At 49.4% G+C, this 20,068-nt stretch overlaps 1 protein-coding gene across 2 annotated transcripts; it reads left to right on the top strand.

Moving 5' to 3' along the window:
• Window positions 1-1,528: 1,528 nt before the first annotated feature.
• TMEM98 (transmembrane protein 98) lies at window positions 1,529-15,334 on the top strand. 2 transcript variants are annotated; one of them, XM_035720984.2, is made up of 8 exons: window positions 1,575-1,685; window positions 3,822-4,003; window positions 4,903-4,969; window positions 5,517-5,648; window positions 6,643-6,676; window positions 8,752-8,867; window positions 11,640-11,699; window positions 12,883-15,334. In XM_035720984.2, exons 2-8 carry the CDS (start codon window positions 3,994-3,996, stop codon window positions 13,088-13,090), a joined length of 627 nt encoding a protein of 208 aa, XP_035576877.2. In that variant the 5' UTR covers window positions 1,575-1,685; window positions 3,822-3,993; the 3' UTR covers window positions 13,091-15,334. The 2 variants fall into 2 exon arrangements, with proteins under 2 accessions (XP_025295505.1, XP_035576877.2); XM_025439720.3 differs by lacking the exon at window positions 4,903-4,969 and having other exon boundaries at window positions 1,529-1,685.
• Window positions 15,335-20,068: the final 4,734 nt, after the last annotated feature.

Here is a 20,068-nt window from a genome sequence, read left to right as displayed (position 1 = left end):
CCCCTTCTCCTTAGTTCAGAATGACATATATCTCATTTTGCCTGTCTTTGGAATTTCCATGACCATGTGGATTCCCTATATGTATTCTATTAAATTTGATTTTCTCCTATTAATGTCTTATGTCAATTTGATTCTTAGTCCAGCTAGAAGGACCCTTGAAGGGACAGGAATCCTTGCTCCCTGTCATAGCTTCTCCACGAAAGCACTCTAGAGGGTAGCAAAATCATCCCTCAGTTTTCCCTGTCCCTGTGTGTCAGTTGTGGGAAACCACAGCTGCTCATGCAGCAAGGCTCTTACCAAACAGGGAGCTGTGAATGCATACACAGGCAATGTATGTAGTGGGGAAGGTGATGGGCCAAGAGACCATGCCTGGGGACAGCAGCCACGTCTCACTTACTAATACTCCCAAATAATGTGGGCTGCATTTTGAGAGATCTTATGAATTTCCTGGAGAAATAGGTAGGTATAAGTGAAATTCTTGATTTTTAAAAATGTGGGCAACTAGTTTGATTTTTTTTTTTTTTTAAACTGTAAATCAGAAAAAAAGCACCCTCCTCTGTGGGCTGCATGTGGCCTAGGGGTGACCAGTTTGCAGAGCCTGCACTAGGTTGCCCAGGACATAATGTGCATCCTTTGGTCACCAGTACTGACCTTAGATTGGTTGACTGGATCTCTGCCCTAAGCCCCAGGCCTTAGCTTGAAGGCCAAGGGGGAATGACCATCCAGCTCATGCCTCCTTCTAGACCAGGCTCAGTGGACTCTGGAAAAAAGAGTCTGTCCTCAGAGCCCCAGCCTGTTTCCTTCCAGAGCCTGTGGGGACCTCCATCCTTCCAAGGAAGCCCATAACCCTGGGTGTGGGCATCTTTATGCCTGACAGATGGCCAAAGGATGGCTGTTTGCTAAGTGAGGGCTGTGGAAGGGTAACGTGAGTTCCCTTTGGTCCCTCGAGTAGAGTGCAAACCGCAGGGGCAGGACAGCCAGCCGGGGGCCTGTGTTTCATGCTTGTCTCTGGCACAGCCAGGGCTTGGGGTGGGCCTGCGCGACGAGGCCGTCCTGAGAGCTCCCGCGCCCCGGCTCCGCAGGTACCGCGGGCCCCGCACTCCTCAATGCGTTGCGCGCACCGCGTCCTTGACCCTTGCATCAGCTCTCAGCATGCCTGCGAGTGGTGGCCCCACGGTACCGATGAGGAAGCCGAGGCACAGAGACATGAAAGGAGTCGTCCTCAGCTCGTGAGAGGCAGAAGTGGGGTTGAAACCACGGCGGGATCCGCAGCGCCCCCGGCCGGCCGGCGCCAGGGCTGGGGGTGGCCGGGACCCCGCGGCCTCCCTCCCCGAGGCCTGGGGTTGGCTGGGGGGGCCGGGAGGGGCCGGGGGGCTGGGGGCTGGGGGGGAGCGCCTCCTGGCTGGCGGGGTGAGGGCCTCCCTGCAGCCGGGCCTCCCGCGGCCCCAGCCCCCCGCCCCCCGCCCGCCCCGGGCCCGGCGGGGACGGCGGCGCCTGGCAGCGGGGGATTTGGCTGCGCGGCGGATCCCCCTCCCCCGGGGCTTTATCTGGACTCCTCGGGCCGGCCCAGCCTCTTCCCGGCATGCCCCGCTGCGGGGCCGCCCGCCCGTCCCGCGCCCGGACTCTGCCATCGGGGGCGCCGGCGGCCGGAGCGCCCCGGGTGCGTCCTGCGGCCGCCGCCTGAGGTGGGTGGGCCTCGCCGAGCCCTGGCGCCGCGGGAGCTGGGGGGTGCGGGCGCGCGGGGCCGGGGGACGTCGGGGCCGCAGCCGGGGCGGGGGAGCCCGTCGGCCCTCGGTGGGGGTCGCGCCTCCGACCCGGGGGGGGGCGCGGGCAGCGGGCGAGGAGGGAGGGACTTGGGGCTGCTTCATCCCGGCGGACGTGGGGCGCGGGGGGCGCGGGGGGCGGCGGGGAGCCCCACGCACCCCTCCCGCGGAAACCCAGACCTCCCCGCGCTCTGCAAAGGCAGAGACTGAACCTCGCCCCGAGCCCCTCGGAGGAGAATGAATGCACGGAGGAGGGAAACACGCAGACACGCCCGCGGCAAGTCAGGGAGGGAGAGAGGAAGCTCGGGGAAAGCGGGTGCCCCGGGCACAGCCGGAACAGAGCGGGTGGTCTCGGAGGCCGCGGCGCGGGGGAGGGGAAGGGAGCCGCCGCCGAGGGGGAGGGTGTCGGGGCGGAAGATGGAGACAAAGGGCTGGAGGAGTAGCCCTTTAGGAGGCACAGTGCCGAGAGACACACATCGGGAGAAACTGAGGCAGACCCCGAGAATTAGCTCCTGCCTCCCGCGGTGCGTCTCCCCCCCCCCCCCCCACCGTAGATACGGAAATGAAAGACACAGACCTACCCAGCCTTCTGCCCTCCCGAGGAAGTGAGCTCCAGGGGGTAGAGGAGCTCCTCCGTGAGACCTTTGAGAAAGGCTCCTTGGCCCTTTGAGCCAGCCGAGTGTGCATCTAGTCCACCTGGCAGGCTCCTACTCATCCTTCAAAACCAGCTCAAATATCACCTGCCTGTAAGGAGGGCTTTCCCTAGAAAATGCCATGCAAGCGCAATTACCTCTTGTCTGTGTACCCTGTCGTGCGGCATAGACACGGAGTGGAGCTGGGGGAGAGGGCCACAAACGGCAAACATTTGTCCACTTGTCCACCTCTTCCTCCCTCCTCAAGATTTGGAGTCCGTGCCTTACTTATCTCCAGTCTTCGGAATCCTGCCTAGTGCTTGGTGTCTAGCAGATGAACAATAAATACTTATCGAATGGGACACCCGGGTGGCACAGCGGTTTGGCGCCTGCCTTAGGCCAGGGGCATGATCCTGGGGTCCCGGGATGGAGTCCCACACCGGGCTCCCTGCGTGGAGCCTGCTTCTCCCTCTGCCTGTGCCTCTGCCTCTCTTTCTCTGTGTCTCTCATGAATAAATAAATAAAATCTTATAAAAAAATGCTTATCGAATGATAACCAGGAACATGTGGACCCTAGGAGACATGTAGTATAAAATAAGTCCTGCATCATCCTGGGGTCATAGGAACTAGATCAAAGCCCCTCTTCCGCAGGTGGAGAAATTAAAGCCCAGACTGGGGAAGAGACTTGCTCAAAGGCACACAAGTAGGAGACTGCAATGAACACGTACTTCTCGGAGGTGCCCTTGTTCTTCTGCTTGAGTCTAAAATAGGTGTGAAAGAACATCCTCATCGAAAACAGTCAATAGCCAAAGGACACTTTAACATCAGTTATGAGTTTCCAAAACTGAAACTGACCATCAAATCCCTTTGCAGAATTTTTAGAACCTTCTTCCCTCTGTAGGAAGACAAAGGGAGGTGAATGCCCATCTCGGTTTCGGTAGATGGGTTCTGCTTTCTGACCACAGAAACCCCAACAAATTACTTAACCTCTGTGAACCTCAGTTTTCTCGACTGTAAAATGGGGGGTACTAATACCTATCACAGGATTGTGAGAAGAGTTAACATACAAAGTGCCTGGCACAGAGTAGATTCGAGTAAACACAATCCTGCCCTTCTTAGGAGAATATTCTTTCATGCACTTGGTGGAGGTGTGAAACAATAGGGCTAGTTAAACTGCTTCCTTTTGTCTAGATTTAAAAAGCCATCGGGTTCGGCAGGTGGCAAACTCTTAACTTACAAAAGGCAAATTTGGGGCAGGACATAAAATGCATCTTGATTCTGTTCAGGCCTTCAGGTCTCTGCAGGTGACTTGGGGGAACCTGGCTCTCTGTGCTCCCCCCCCCCCACACACACACAGCAGGTAAGACCCCCCCCCTACTGCCCCACTCTCTTTACCAAGGTCTGCTCTGTCCTTTTGTCTTCTAAGATTTAGCCCATGCTGAGGATGTGAGGGGAACGGAGAGAGCCACCCTGAAGCATGGAGACTGTGGTGATTGTCGCCATAGGTGTGCTGGCCACCATCTTCCTGGCCTCGTTTGCAGCCTTGGTGGTGGTTTGCAGGCAGCGCTACTGCCGGCCTCGAGACCTGTTGCAGCGCTATGATTCCAAGTGAGTGGGTCCAAGGAGGGCCAGGAGGGGAAGTGGGCTCTGCCGGGGGCTCCAGCAACAGAAAAAGAGAGGAGCCCAAGAAGTTCTGTACTGGGCAACTCTCACTCAGCTTTTTGTGTCTAAAATGGTACTTTCGGGGTGCCTGGGTGGCTCAGTGGTTGAGCATCTGCCTTCAGCTCAGGATGTGATCCTGGGGTCCTGGGATCAAGAGCCACATGGGGCTCCCCACAGGGAGCCTACTTCTCCCTCTGCCTACATCTCTGCCTCTCTCTGTGTCTCTCATGAGTAAATAAATAAAATCTTAAAAAAAAAAAATAAAATGATGCTTTCAGAGAGAGAGATCTTGGAGCTTGAGCAATGTCCTGAGCCTTCTCTGACTCTGAGACTGCACTAAGGGTAAAGTGGCCTGAACTGTTCACCTAGCACAAAGGTGTGGCCATCTAACCGGAACTAGCCACTTCACCTGGCATTTGAATAAGCCCAACCTCTTTCCAGCCAAACTCCTAGGAATGGAAATCCTAGGCCTGTACTCCAACCACACACATGGAAGCAGCAGATACTCAATTTTGTGAAATCCCAGCATGGCACTCTCTCTTTCTTTGCACAGATTTCTTCATGATGCATTTTATGCACAACAGATTTTATGAACAAGATCCTATTTTCCATTTAAGGATGTTTTACTTGATAGACTTGTAAGGGACATGGCAAGTTAACCCTTAGTTCCTCTTATCCCTCTATCTGAATCCTATCAGCGTCTCTGTCAAGTGGTGAATAATTTGTAAATGGCTGTTTATATGACCCAGAAAAGCTATGCTATTAAATAGCAGGTTATGGCATCTTATATTGTAAAGAACCCCATTGTAAAGTAGGTGTTGTTGCTTCTCCCACTTCTCCACTAGAAGGAGGAGGGAATGGAGTTGATGTGGGCAGACGAGGGCCCTTCCTGAGAGTGACTCTCCAGACGAGGTAGGTTTGGATAATAGGAACTTCAGCTTCTCTGTATAAGGTAGGCTTGAAGGGAAAATAAGTTATTTGTTGTTGTTTTAAGTAGGCTCCATGGTGGGCATGGGGCCCAATGTGGGACTTGAACTCACCACCCTGAGATCAAGAGTTGAGCTGAGATCAAGAGTCAGATGCTTAACCGGCTGAGCCACCTAGTCACCCCAAAGGGAAAAGAAGTTTGAAAAGGATGCTATTTTGTGCAGAAGGAATAGCCCTGTCTAATACATATCTATATTTATGGTTATGCCTCTGCTATTTCTCTTAGCAGATCATCTCGTTCTGCTTCACTTTTCTTCTTAAGCACTGCTACCTGCCTCCTTGACTCACCTCTAGCCGTGTGTCCAGCCTGCACCTGCCGTACCTAGGGTTAGGTTTGGATCCAGGACAAGAGGTCAATGCTTTAACTTACTAACTTCCTACACTCTGTTGGGGGATATGTGGGGCCTCAGTGAGGAGAGGTTCAGCAACAGTCACCCATCATGAAACCACTCTCCTGGGCTTTTCCTTCCAGGCCCATTGTGGACCTCATTGGTGCCATGGAGACCCAGTCGGAGCCATCCGAGTTAGAACTGGACGATGTGGTCATCACCAATCCCCACATCGAAGCCATTCTAGAGAATGAAGACTGGATTGAAGATGCCTCGTAAGGCCTTTGGGACTGTTTGCTTCCTGCAGTCTCCCTAGGATGGCAAATGGGGCTTCTGGGTGCTCTTCTCTGGCTTCCTTTGCCACGGCACTACTGGGCGTCTAGGAGCACTGTGCCAACTGATCTTTTTTTCCCTGCCTGCAGTATGGGAGGCAGGGGATCAGATTATGATATGACAGTGTTTGTCTCCCTCCTCCCCCATTTAGTAGACCTAAATACCAAAGCCCATAGATGTATGGCAAAGGTTGTTACAAAGTCACCCTGATGTGCTTGGATTATCCTTAGGGTGCCTGTAAATTTGACACTCAGTCTCCAGAGATGAAGCCTTTGTCTTCAGGGTCCTTCAGGGATCTCTCCACCCAGCAGGACCCTCTACATGTTGGGCTCCATCCAGCAGGAGCCTCTACATGGGTCCATGTTCTTATTGTTCATGGGCAGATGTGGGGGGGGGCATTATGTGTAGGACCCTGGGCCAGTTACTGCAGATATTAAACCAGTGAGAGGGACAGAATTCTACTAAATACAGTATCTCCGAAGCCATAGCATGTCTCTGCACGGTGCCGTGGACACACAGAGTTGGCAATCTCTAGAGCTGCCCGGGATGGGGAGGTGGGAGTGGCTTTCATGAAGTCTACCACAGAGTGGGTGCCTTTACACCTGAGTCTTGGAAGATGAGGTATTCACCAGGCTGAGAGTAAGGGGGAAGGACACATGAGCTGGAGGGAACAGTGTCAGAAGCTCAGAGTTCTAAGAAAGCATGTCTTGACAGGTGAGTACCACCTGGAAGAGTCAGCTGGATGTGGGAGGGGGGAAAGTAAAGGAAAGAAGGTGCCTCCTGACATAGCTCGTGGACTTGTCCAGTTTAATCTGGAGGCATTCCTGCTCTCGGTGGTGTCCAGGTGGGTCAGCGCTAGATCAGGGGCAGAGCTGGCAACAGGAGCGAGCTGGACCTTGGCAGGGAAGCACTGACAAATTCTTCCTGTCTCCCCAGAGGTCTCATGTCCCACTGCATTGCCATCTTGAAGGTAATACTTTTTGATTTCCTATGACATAATGCGGGGGTGGGGGTGTGTGTCATCAAAGCACCCTTGTACACAGACTGTTGAAAGCGATCTTTCTAGGAAGGGCACTGAACCCATGCGAGAGGCCTTTTTAAAAACGTGCCTGACACTTGAAATTTCTGCTGTTTCTACTCCCTCCTGCATGGCCTGTTATACTTTGGTGCTCTCATGACCCTCTCAAAGGTTTTATTTTTACCTGGTCCTCCTAATATGGTGACCACATAGGTGGTCACAGACTGGGGAGGTCTCTGTGGCTGCTGAGGGGGAGCGGGGCTCCGCACCTTTTCCTTGGGCCCTTTCTTTCATTAATAGAGCTTGGCCCTTTGTTCAATGAGTCAAGTTCCGTGTCTGGATTTCTCCTGTTGCTAGAAAGTCCTTTACTGGTCCTCTCTGGCTGGGACAGTAATTAGCCGAATGAGACAATCGGTGTTGAAAAATCCAAACTGTGAACACTTGAAGGCAGACTGTTTTTCTTCTTCTAAATCCTGCCGCCTCCATGATTGGGTGGAAAAATTGCATCCGATTTGCATTTTTGCTAGATTTTGTGGTTTGGGGTAATTTTTATAATTTTATCATTTGTTTTTCAATTCTTGCCTGATAGAATAATAATAGTAGTGAAATATTGGTCAATTGCAGATATTATTGAGTTCTTCATCTCAGTAACCTAGGAAACTACAAATTTATCTTTTTGTCCAGAAAGACAGTTTTATCTTTTCTTCAATGTCATTCAATACAACATATTAAAAAGTCTCTCGGGGTGCCTGGGTAGCTCAGTCAGTTGAGGGTCTGACTCTTGATCTCAGCTCAGGTCTTGATCTCAAGTTTGTGAGTTCAAGCCCCACATTGGGCTCCAGGCTGAGTGTGGGACCTACTTAACTAAACAAACACACAAATAAAAATAAAAGCTAAGAAGTCTTTCATCCCACCTCTCCTTTAGCTGCCTCTCTTGGGAGGCAAAGGAGTTGCCTAGTAGGAAATTGTTGCCATAGAGTCCGGGATTACTTAATTTCAAGAAGCTCTTTTGGTGTAGGTATGGTTTCAGATAGATAGGTCTAATGACCAGAGCAATAATGCCATATTCCACTTCCAACTCCCAACAAGGATGTGTTCCAGCGCTGGGTTTTGGCCCTGCCCTTGCCTATTGGAGGGAGAGGGTAAATTACATGAGGGGAAGGATAAGTCAGCAGGAAGGAGTCCTACTGGATTGGAACCAATAGCCCATCCTGAGGGTCTGCCATCAAAGGAGAGACCCTGGGATCTGACGTCCCTATTGCTTGGCCACTGCCCTTGAGTCCCTGTGGCTTCAGCTCTCTCTTGGCCTTCTTTCTGGCCTCCTTTCCAGCACCAAGTTAAAGCAGGGCATAGAACTTATTTGCCAGGGATGGAAGCACATCCAGGTTCTAACATTGGGGGGTGGGGTGTGTGGAAGGGGAGAAACCAAACTTTTGGGGTGATCAGCTCTGTTGATGGAGGATAACAAAGGCCTTGTGTTGTAGTCTTGCCTTTTTCCTGCTTTTTTCGAAGACCCTTTCACCATCATCCTGTTGACAAACTTACCAAATTACTCTAGAAAATTGTTGAACTAAGTGCCAGTTCTGGAGGTTATGCTTCAAGGGAACAGTTGCCCCTTGTCCAGCTGTTTCTGAGGGTGCCCCACTGGAGAGATTTTGCCTTCTGGAAGACTAAACTGTGAGGTGAAAGGATAGAAAGAAAAAGTAGGTTTTTCTCCCAAACGAGAAGGTGAAGTTAGAGCACATGATTTTTCTTAGACAGATTATTTCAACTTAGACTTCTCTAAGCCGAAACCCTGATCCTGATCTGAGGTTCCCACCTCCTCCCCTCACCCAGCCACATTCTTGGCTTTTGCCTCTTCCACCCCTCATCTCTGTGTGCTTTTCACTTCAGCTCGCTCACTAGGTTAGGGGCTCCTGGGTGTGGGATGGAACCCCAGGCAGGAGTCATGTTTGTTTGTGGGTGTGGCAGGTGCTCTTGGGGAACCAGGGCACCCCTTATCACCTCTCTCCTCCCTGCGGTGTTAGATATGTCACACTCTGACAGAAAAACTTGTTGCCATGACAATGGGCTCCGGGGCCAAGATGAAGACTTCAGCCAGTGTCGGTGACATCATCGTGGTGGCCAAGCGGATCAGCCCGAGGTGAGCTGGTGGGCCTTGGGGTCCCCACACTCCAGAAGGGACAGGAAGCTGAGGGGGCAGAAACTACATAGCCAACTTTAATTACTTGTATCCCAGACATTTTTTTTAAGCTTTAATTTATTTATTCATGAGAGACACAGAGAGAGACAGAGACATAGGCAGAGGGAGAAACAGGCTCCATGCAGGGAGCCCGATGCGGGACTCGATCCCCAGACCTGAGATCACTCCCTGAGCCGAAGGCAGATGCTCAACTGCTGAGCCACCCAGGCGTCCCTGTATTTATAGAGCATCTGGGAGGGTTTAGATACTAAGAGACCAAGCCAAGGTGGTCTCACACAGTTCCCCCCCCCCCCCACCTCCCACAGGCCCCCTCTGGTCTGCTTTTTGGGGAATTCTAGCATGAGACTAGTGCTGAATCTTCTAATCCATTCTGCAGATCCTACTGTGGCTGCTTCCTCTCAGCCCCATACCATCTAGGGCCACCTTCCTTCCCTCCTTCCCAGGCTATGGGCCAGTAAGCACATTTCCCACTGGTGTCCACACCCCTATTTGCAGTGGCCTGCTGGCTATGCCCTGCCCAGCCCTATTTATACTCCTTGCCACTTCCCTGTCACCCACTTATCCAGCCATAGCCCAGCCAGTGTCCTCCAGGACTGGGTGGGGGAGGGAGGCAAAGCCATACTTCATTCAGATCTCCCAAATTCCAGGCTGTCTGCAAAATCCCATGTAGGAGGCAACCAGCAGGATTGCAGTCAACAACTACACCCCCTCATTTTGGGCTTGACTTTGTGGAAAAATATAAAGCCCTTTTCTTAGGGAGAAGGGTGGTACTGAGTTTGTGCTGCCATCTGGTGACCGGTATGTGGATGTGCCTGAGTCGAGAGTTGCCCTCCTCCAGGATGGACTTCTTAATTAGCCAGGCAGCCTTACTGTCAGGACCATGCCTCCACGTCCCTGGTGGGAGTGTTGGCATCCCTGTGAGTTCCAGGGGCTCTCGATCTCTTGGTTGCATGGCCTCAGGTAGATCACGAGGAACCAGCCCTCTGAAGGAATATGAAAGAGTTGGTGCACTTGAACTCTGTCCAGGGAGTTCAGTGAGTTGAGAAAGTGGGAGGGAGATAATCCGGGCTGGGTGAGGGAGGCAGGGAACTCAGCCCAGAACAGTTCTTGGCTTTCTCTGGAGCTGTCTCGGGTGGGTGTAGCTACAGGACTTGTATCAGCCTGGCTGGAGGATCCTCCTGCCCAGGCTCCAGACAAGCACCAGGCATTCCTCTAGCCACCCATTGTTGGTAGAGACTCTGCACCGCTTGTATCTGCTGGGCCTTCATCATACTTCCAGGCCCTGCTAAGAGCCACCTTGGGGTTGGTGAAGTTCATAACTGGTTGTAAGGAGGGGTAGGAGGAGGAAAGAGGTTGAGATTTCTGGGGAGGAACGAAGTCCTCCGTGATGAGGATTAGCCCTGCTCTGAGAGGGAGGGTTTAGCACTGCTCAGAGGGCACACCTAACCTGGTGCCCTCTGGCCCGTCCTACCAAGCCCCTTGGACTACTTCCTGAATGTTTCCTGCCATAATTCAGTCAGTGTCCTTGCTTTATCTTTTTGCCTTTACACTTTTTTCTCCTTCTGGCTGTTTTTTTGTCACCATTGTTTTTCTTGCTCTATTTATTCCACATAGTGTGTTGATAGAATATTAGTTTTGAGATGAGTGGCTTCAGCTTCAGGGCACTACAGAGAAAGGGACCAGCAAAAATAGCAGCCCATGTTCCTCAGCATGTCCTCATCAGCCCCTCAGCCCTGAGACAAGAACATTGGAGAGCATCTATTTTCAAGTGCTTTTTCAAATCAAACAATACATCATTATTCTTTCTTCCTGACTATCAAGTGGTCCAGGAGCAAGGATTTGGATGAAAATCTTGAACCATGCAAATCAGAATGAACAGTAGTTCCTTTCTGAACTTGGTTTTAGGGCAGCCTGGGTGGCTCAGCAGTTTAGCGTCGCCTTCCGCCCAGGGCGTGATCCTGGAGACCCGGGATCGAGTCCCACGTCAAGCTCCCTGCATGGAGCCTGCTTCTCCCTCTGCCTGTCTCTCTGCTGCTCTCTCTCTCTCTGTCTCTCATGAATAAATAACTAAAATCTTGAACTCAGTTTAAAAAAAAATAAACACAAATTGTACCCTAATGTAAAAGAGGAAATCCAATGGAGCAGTTTGAACCCAAATTAAATTTGCAGGGCTTTTTTTTTTTTAAGCATTCTATATAAGTATGTTGCACTATTTTTTAAACACAACAGTAATACTTATAAAAGTCAAAACATTGCAGAAATAGATTATCTGGAAAGTGAAGGAACCCCTAATTCCCCCTCATCCCAATCCCTGGAGATGACACTAGTGAATGGTGAGTGTTTCTGCATGCTATCCTGCTCCTGCATGCTTATTTATTTTCATGCAAACGGATCGCTCGAACTTTATATAGTGTTCGGCAGCTTGCCTATTTAATTTAGTAGTGTATCTTGAACACCATTCCAGATTGTGTGAACTTATACTTTTTAAACTATGGAGAATTAAAACCAGAAAACAAAATATTCTTTAAGCTGAACCAGAAGTCTTTCTGTTTCAGTCTGTCTGAGGATGTAAAAGCAGTTAGAGAAAGAATCGCCAAAGGTTGGGGCTTGAATATCAGGAGAGAAGAATTGGGACAAGGAAAGATAGGAAGGGAAGAAGGAGAAGAGGACAGAAGGAAAGCAAGGTACTGAAAACCTTTTGCCTCCCCACAGAGTGGATGATGTGGTGAGATCGATGTACCCTCCGTTGGATCCCAAGCTCCTGGATGCCCGGTGAGCAGGGTGGGGGCCTTTTGGCTTAGACTGGAAGCTCATTGTTTTATCACATCTGTGAGGTCCACATTTGTCGTGGAGAGGGCTGTTTTGCTGGGCTCCCAGGGCTGCCTGGCCTTTGGGCACCAAAGATTTTGAATTTTTATAACTAAACATCTGGCCTATATGCACTTTCCTTCCTTCCCTTTCCCCCACGGGCTACCCTGCTCTTTGGATCCCGGAAGCAGACACACCCTAGCTGTGAGTGCTGCCCAGTAGGTGGGTGGGGCAGGTGGTAAGCAGGGCAAGGGGAAGGGAAGGGACCAGTCAGCTCAAGCTGTGCTCACCTTCCACAGGACATACCCAAGACCCCCTTGCGTGATCCTCCCCTAGTACACCGAGCACACTTAGGCTTTTGAAATTAGATTCCTCCACCACATGCAAACCCATTAAAAAAAACCAGATTCTTTTGTCTCTTGGACTTACATGACCATTTCATAGAGCTGTTGTGTGATGATTGCCAGATAGACAGGGGCTCCCAGTGCTTCGGTGCTTCCAGTCAGACAGTCCTGCTCCTATTACTGTCCAGCTGTGTCCACAGGCTAGTACTGGTGTAATACGTTCCCAAATGCATCATGCACACTCACTATATAAATGATACTCTACAGTGAATCTCCCCATACTGGGAAAAAACTCCACTCCTCCTTAATTTGGTTTTCAATTACATTTTGTTTTTAGAGCGGTATAAACCAGCCCAGGGCCTCATTGATTCAAAATCCACAAGGGATGCCCCAGGCAGGGCATATCTAGGCTTCCGGTCTATAAGTGGACAGCAGTTGGGGATGTGCTCATCCAATTGACTAGATCTGAATTGTCCTGCAAAATGCTCATCTGGGAGACGTTAATAGGTGGGCTGCAGAAAATAGGCTCGACAGTCTTAAATATGTCAGTGAGCCACCACACTGCTGTGTTCTTTCCTCAGAGCTTTGTCATGCACATTAAAGGCTCAGAGAAGGCTTCACTTATCCCTGATTACACCAGCCATTCCCAGATTGATTTGAGCATGGGATCATCCTTAAATTACTCCCCAGCCTCCTAGGGAAGGGCCTCCAGTTTAGAGAACTCAAGATTAGAGCCTGTCTCCGTGGGCTTTGGCGCAAAATCGCTCATTTCCCGGGGAAACTGATCCTGTTACTTTTTCTAGGACAACTGCTCTGTTGTTGTCGGTCAGCCATCTCGCGCTGGTGACTCGGAATGCCTGCCACCTGGCCGGGGGCCTGGACTGGATCGACCAGTCGCTGTCAGCTGCCGAGGAGCACTTGGAAGTCCTTCGAGAAGCAGCCCTGGCTTCTGAGACAGATAAAGGCCTCCCGGGCCCTGAAGGTTTCCTGCAGGAGCAGTCGGCCATTTAGTGCCTGCTGTGGTCCCCGGAGTGGCTCCGAGTGGAGACTCTGCTTCCCCCCAGCCCCCAGCCCTCCTTCATCCACCCCTCCCACTCCGTCCCCCCACCGCCCCACCATTAGTTATGCTCTGTGGCTCAGGAGTCCTGCTGTTTGGGCAGAGCTGATGCCTCTGCTGCAGTTGCCAGCGATGGCTGGTGAGTGGCAGTCTAACACTGCAGTTACACGAGCTGGTGCTCACTCTCTGTGCAGCAGAGCTCTGGAAACCCGTGGAGCGGCTGCTTGATTGAGCTCACCTAGCGTTTTCAAGAAAAGTGAGCCACCGTCTGAAACTCACAAGGTCTTGCATGAAAATCAGAGATTCTGGCTTCTTATAGACAATCAGAAGATAAGGCCACTCTGATATGCATTTTCAGAAGACAATCAGCTGGAACTCAGTAGGTGTTGTCTCTTGACAGGGCTTGTACCCTTTCACCTAGTCCCTTTTCATTGATTTGTGGTGTCTGCCTGGTCCCCGAGGCATCTGAGGCCCTCTTCCCCTTTGAAACCTTCTCCCCAGGTTTGGCTTTGCCAGACCGCAGGGTGGATTCTTCTGTCTTCTGTCGCTGGGCCTGCAATTCTGTCTCCTTACCACTAGGAGGACAGTAAACATACACTTAGATTTCTGTCTAGTTGAATGCTCCTTGAGTCCAGTTCCAACGTATGTGGTGTGCTGGGACGTCTTTGAGGGCCAAGGATGGAAGAAGAGAGCCTCAGAATCCTGTGGATACCTTGTGTGTGTGACCCAAAAAGAGATATTTAAAGACCCTTCAGAGTTTAGGCAGAAGTATCACCATAAAGTCGTTTCCACATGAGCAATGATATCCATGAAGGATGTGTTCCTCTTTCTCTTGATATCTGTTTGTTTTGCAAGTTTTGAAAGATGAGGGCCATTTATATGACTGGAGATCTTTGTGGGACCCAGAATCACAATGGCATAATCAGGACGTATATCCAAATTATGTGATTGCCATCATAGGTGTATAGGAGAGACTGAAGTACTTTGCTTCCTCCCAGGACCTCAGAGCCAACCTTTCATTCAGGTGAGGGCTCTGGCTTGGGGGCTGCTGTGGTTCATATGCTGTGCTGTTTAGCATGTTCAGATGCTGTGTCCGGTCCCATTTCATTTTCTCCGTCCTGACTCAGCAGCGGATGTATCAGTCTTATTCTAGAGACCCAGGAACCTATATTCTCAAGTCCAAGACTGGGGCCTCATTTGTCACTGAAATGTGCCATTGGGCACAGTCCATTCTCTCCTGGAAAGCAGGATGCTTCTGACCAGCACGTTGTATATCATTCCCACCTGAGAAGTGGAGTCAGGAGCGGAAAGCTGGAGTTAGCTCCCATTGGACTGATGGATGGATTCCTGATTACCGGGGTGCCTTATTGGGTTGTCCATTCCCATCAGCTCTGACCCTCTGCTAAGTGTAGCTAACTTTCTCATCCTACTGGTAGGCTGTGAATGGGAAATGTCCACAAAGCTGCTTGGACTTTTCCATTTGTGGCCTCTGCAGGGAGACATCCACAGTCCTCCTGTTTTTTTGTTTTGTTTTGTTTTGTTTTCTCTTTCTTTCAAAACCTGCATTCCTAGCCAGATTGGAAACAACTTTCTATTAGGGTTGCAATGGTTGTCACAGTTGTAAATGCCTCTTCATTTTAACCTGGATCAGAGCTCTAAGCCTGAGAGGCAGCTGCAAGTTGGCATGTTGGGGTGAAGTTTGCCAGCATCCCTGGAGCCACATCCAAGGTCACTTCCCTTCTGGGAGCCCTGGTCAGTCCCAGTGCCTTCCTGAAGCCCTGGGTTGCTGCAGGGAAGTGTCTGCTAGACTGTGGGATCTCTTATTCTGCTGCTGGGTAGGTTTTCTTTTGTCTCCAGCAGAGGACAAATAAGTCTCTGGATAAGGTAGGTGTTGGCTGAGGGGAAAGCACCGTCTGGAGGAGGAGGCAACCCTACTCCTCTTGGCCCTTTGAGAGTTGGCTGAAGTTACCTTCTCCCTCAAGAGGGCCTGGTTGGTGAGCACAGGGGATCCAGCCAGGCATGGTTCCCAGAGGATGCACACATCCAGGTCCCTAGATCATTGGTGTTTTTGTTTATGGTGGCAGATCTTCCATGACATGCTCCCCCTCCTACCTTGACTCAAATTCTGAATGAAGAAGGAATTACTCAGAGATAGAAATTGAGTATGAAAAGAATAAAATCTTTGAAATCAAACAGAATTAGGTTCAAATTTGGGCTCACTCATTTACTGTATAAGCTTGGACAAGTTACTTAACCTCTAGTCCATAGCTCTCTTATTTATAAAATCAAGGCTTACTTACTACCTCATTGGATGGGTATGTCAATCAAATGAAGTGGTATATGTGAAATGTCCAGTTATGGGCCTTGTACTAATTAGCCAATATTAATGCTTCTTTCCCCCAGGTCCCCCCTCGACCCCATCCTGAGGCAGGTGACCCAAATGGTGGCAAGTACCTCAGTTACCATGGCTCTGTCTGAGCAGTGGTTTCTGTTCATAAGCTCTGGAACTGAGTGGCCAAAATTCTGGAATCACTGCAGTAGGGAGAGCGGCCCAGCCCTCTCCCTGCCCTACCCCAAGTATGTTCACATGAAGACAGTCAAAACTCTTGGCCTCTTATCGGTGTTCCCAGGGTTGATTACTCAAGCTCACATTCTCCAGAACATGGCCCAGGGAGCCTCCTCCAGCTTGTGAAATCTTCCAGTCGGAGCACGTGTTCTGGCATCCAGCTTACTGGGGTGCTTACCTTGACCTGCCCCATTCCATAGTTTCTTCTTTCCAGAGATGAATCTGTGTGCCCACATAAGCCTGATCTTTAGAAAATGACTTACATCTCCAAGCCCCTGAGATGCTCTATGACTTGGAACATCTTGGGAAGGTGTCAAATGAAGAATTTCCATCTATTTCTTCCTTTCCCCTCTCTACCCTCCTCCATCTCCCTTCTCATCCCTTCCCTCCCACAAGCATGTCCTGTTCACTCTGGGGGCAAATGTCCTAGATGCTGGGGCTGTGAACAGAAGGCACCATCCCTGTCCTGAGGAAGCAAGAGAGACAAATGAGCAGCTGACTGAACCTCGGCTGTGCAGTGTGGTGATGGAGAGTGCAGAGCTTAAAATTGGAGGTGGGAGGGAAGGGAAGAGACCTGGGAGGAACACTTGCCCCGTCAAGACTAAGAGACAGAGAGGTGTTCTGGGTGGACGGGACAACACAGAGAAGGGCCGGGAGAGCATGGCTGATGTGAGAAATGCAGGTGATTGCGGAGGCTGGAGTGTGAAATGGACGGTGTCAGATCATGGAGGACCCTGTAGGTCATACTGAGGAGCCAGAGCTGTATCTGATGGTAATAGGGACCATAGGAAGGCTTTGAACAAGGAGGTGACTAGGTCAGATTTGCAATTTAGAAAGTCATTTACTTTATACCCTGTGATGTTAGTCTCCAGGGCCCATAAATTTGCCTGATGCCACTGAATACATGTTTTCCCCAGGAGTCTGAGGGGCTCATGACTCAATCATGGTAGAAAGCCAGATGGTCAACTGGTTAGGAAGGAGGAAGAGGGGCGAGGCATCAGAACAGAAAGTGCTGGAGGGATTGGGTCAGGTAGGCTTCTGATCAATTTCAACACTCTCTATGTTAGAAAAGCTAATGGACAGAGTTTTAAGAATTTGTGGCATAACTAGGTCCTTGCTGTTTCATCTCATCTGTGTTTTTATCATTCCTGTTTCACAGATTAGGAAACCACAGCCTAGAGAGATCAGTTAACTTCCTGGAGTTAGTAAGAATCAGAGCAGGAACCTCAGCTCCCCTCCTTGGATTCTCAACCAACCACCTCTGCCTGCCTGGGGGTGGCAGGTGGGGAAATCCGCAGTGGGAAGGAAGTAGCAGATACCAGTGTCATCCCATTTTCTTCTAGTTTTAATATTTTCCACTTAAAAAATGATGGTTGTGACCCATAAATTAATTTCATGGCTCACTAATCGGTTACAACCCACGGGATGATAGTACATGGATACTAAAATGAAGGCTGGGGCACAGGTGAGGTATTCTTTCCATCCAACATGACTTAATTTGATCCGTTTTAAGTAAAGCGTGCATTTACCAGATTAGTGGCAAAAATTTATGGGGCAAAATGGAATAATTAATTTATTACATGATGGATTAGTTCAAGAGTCATCTGTTGAGCATCTCCATGATATAGCAATGAATGAAAATATAATGTCTCTCTTGAGGAGCATATAATCTAAGGTGGAAAGAAACCCATGAAGAGTCATTTTCAATATAATGCAGTAAGTGCCATGTGAGGGGATGTGTGTAACGAGAGCACAGTGCAGAGGAACCTAACCCATCTCACAAGTTTCCCAAAGGTGGCAAATGTGTCAGAATTGTCAAGAAGTAGTAGTTAGCAGGGAGAAGATTGGGTGGGTGGGAAAAGGTGGAGGCAGAGAAGGCCCCACAGTATAGGGCTTCCATACTGTGCTCAGATTACTATTGCCAGCGTCAGATGGGTGGTGGGGGGATGTTGGGAGATAAACCAGGAAAGCAAGGTGAGGACTAGATCCTGGATTCTTTCGCTGGGAGGTAAGGATTTATTGAAAGTTGAAAGGCTCTAACTTTTTCTTAGAAAACTACCAGATGATCTCTGCACTCTCACCAGCCTTTTAACTTTATCCTAATTTGATAGGCGAACATGGCTCAGCCTTGTGTTAATTTGCATTTCCCTGACTACTGGTGAAGTTAAACATTTTTCATGTGTTTATTAGCTACTTACTTATTCATGTTGTTTGCCCACTTTTCTCCTGGGATTTTAATATTTTTATCGACCTATATGAGCTCTTTATATATCGAGGATAACAACCCTTTGTCATATTTATTGCATCTATTTTCCCCAGCCTTGTCATTTGCCTTTTAGTTTTGTTTAGAATGGCTTCTGACATCCAGGAGTTTTAAATTTCATGTAGTCAAATGGATTGATTTTCTTTCCCTTAGTGATTTCTTCCATTGCTTTTGTGCTTAGAAAATCCTCTCTCATCCAGAGATCAAATAAATATCATTGAAATGTTTGAAGCAGCAGAGTGCCATGGGTGGATGATTAATAAGAATATTCACAGGTCAGATGTAGAGGTAAAAACAAAACAAAACAAAATGAAAAAACAGAGTAGGTGAAATCGATCCTTCCTTTATCCATCACAAGCCCAGCCCAAGGTTAAAGGTGGGAATAGTAAGAGATCAAAGAGATGGAGATAAGGAGAGGCAGGCAGAGTCTTAAAGCACTAGCAGGACATGGTCAGGCAGACAGGTCGGGGGGAATAGCACAGAAAGTAAACTACAGGTCTCAAGGCAGGATATGAAGGAACAAGGTATGTTTGGTTAGAATCTAAGATGAGAAGAAGCAGTGATGGGAGAGAGGGTTGGAAAGAGAATCAGAAAAATCCAAGAATGGCCCATAAATCTTGCTAAGACGTTAGGACTTTATCCTGGGAACAATGGAGAGCCATTAAAGGTGTAGCCCAAATAATTCTTGGTTCCACATGGATCCAGTCACAGCATAGAGTTTCATTTAAGCAGGCAGAGCCTGACAGTCCAATGGTAAATGACCACCGGAAGACCAATTTCAAAATTCCATTGACAATAGAATTGTCAGTGCAGGCACTGATCTGCAGTCTCTGAGAGAACAGCCTCTCTTCATCTGGACCAGATAGGGGAAAGATATTATAATCTCTCATCCTTTTCTTTCCTCTCTTCCTTGTTGCCAGGAAAGATCCTGGGATCTAGAGGGAGTCAGACCCTCGATTGCCACTCCCTAACCATCACCTTTTCCCACCTGCTTGCCTCTCTTCCTTCTGCAAATTCCATCTGACACCTGTTATGTCTGACTGTTGTCTAAGTGCTGGGGACACAGGCTGGAGATAAACCACACAACTGCTGCCCTCATGGAATTATAGACTAGTGGGGAAAGACAGATATCAAACAAATGATTGCTTAAATAAATGTAGAATTTTTAGTTTTTAAAGTATTTTAAGACAAGAAATAGAATCTTATGAGAGATGATTAGGGATACTGATCTATCAAGATGTCAAGGAAAGTTTCCAAAAAAAGGGATCTACTATCTGAAGGAGAAGCAGGAGTTCAGATGTGGAGAAGTAGAGACTCAAGGTCCTTTGGAAGAAGGACAAGAGGTGAGACAAAGCCAGTGTGACTGGAGGGTACACAGGGAGGAAAAGGGGACAATGAGGCAGGGGATCAAATCATGCCAGACCTTGTAGGCCATGCAAAGGATCTTGGTCTTTATCTAAAGAGCAATGTGGGGCAGCCCAGGGGGCTCAGCGGTTTAGTGCTGCTTCAGCCCAGGGCGTGATCCTGGAGTCCTGGGATCGAGTCCCATGTTGGGCTCCCTGCGTGGAGCCTGCTTCTCCCTCTGCCTTTGTCTCTGTCTCTCTCTCTGTCTCTCATGAATAAATAAATAAAATGTTAAAAAAAATAAAGAGCAATGTGAATTAATCCAATTGTTTATTCAAAGCTGGTGGGGTTGGAATAGGATAGGAGCAGAGAAACAATTAGATTTGTACTTTGAAGAAGTCCTTTTGGCTTCTATGTGGAGAGCTGATTGGAGGGAGTCAGAGTAGCAAGGGGAGAGAGACCCAATGTGATTACATTACACAAGACAAGAGAAGATGGCGATTTGGTCTAGGCAGGGAAGGGCGGGGAGATGGAAATTTAGGGGAGGGGACACAGTGAAGAGATGTTTAGGAAGTAAAATAACTAGGACCTGGGGTATGGGACAGGGATATGGGATGATAGGGTGTCACGAGAGATTTCTGGGTTTCAAGTTTGCACACCTCCATGGGGCTAGGGATCACCAGTACAGGAGACACCGGAAAAAGATCAAGTTTGGAGAAGAGGTTGATGGGGTGGTGGGGAAGGGAGGGGGAGGCTGAA

The sequence above is a fragment of the Canis lupus genome, chromosome 9 (assembly GCF_003254725.2).
Source record: "Canis lupus dingo isolate Sandy chromosome 9, ASM325472v2, whole genome shotgun sequence".
In the NCBI taxonomy this organism is placed as follows: domain Eukaryota; kingdom Metazoa; phylum Chordata; class Mammalia; order Carnivora; family Canidae; genus Canis; species Canis lupus.
This window is presented reverse-complemented; position numbering and strand designations above follow the sequence as displayed.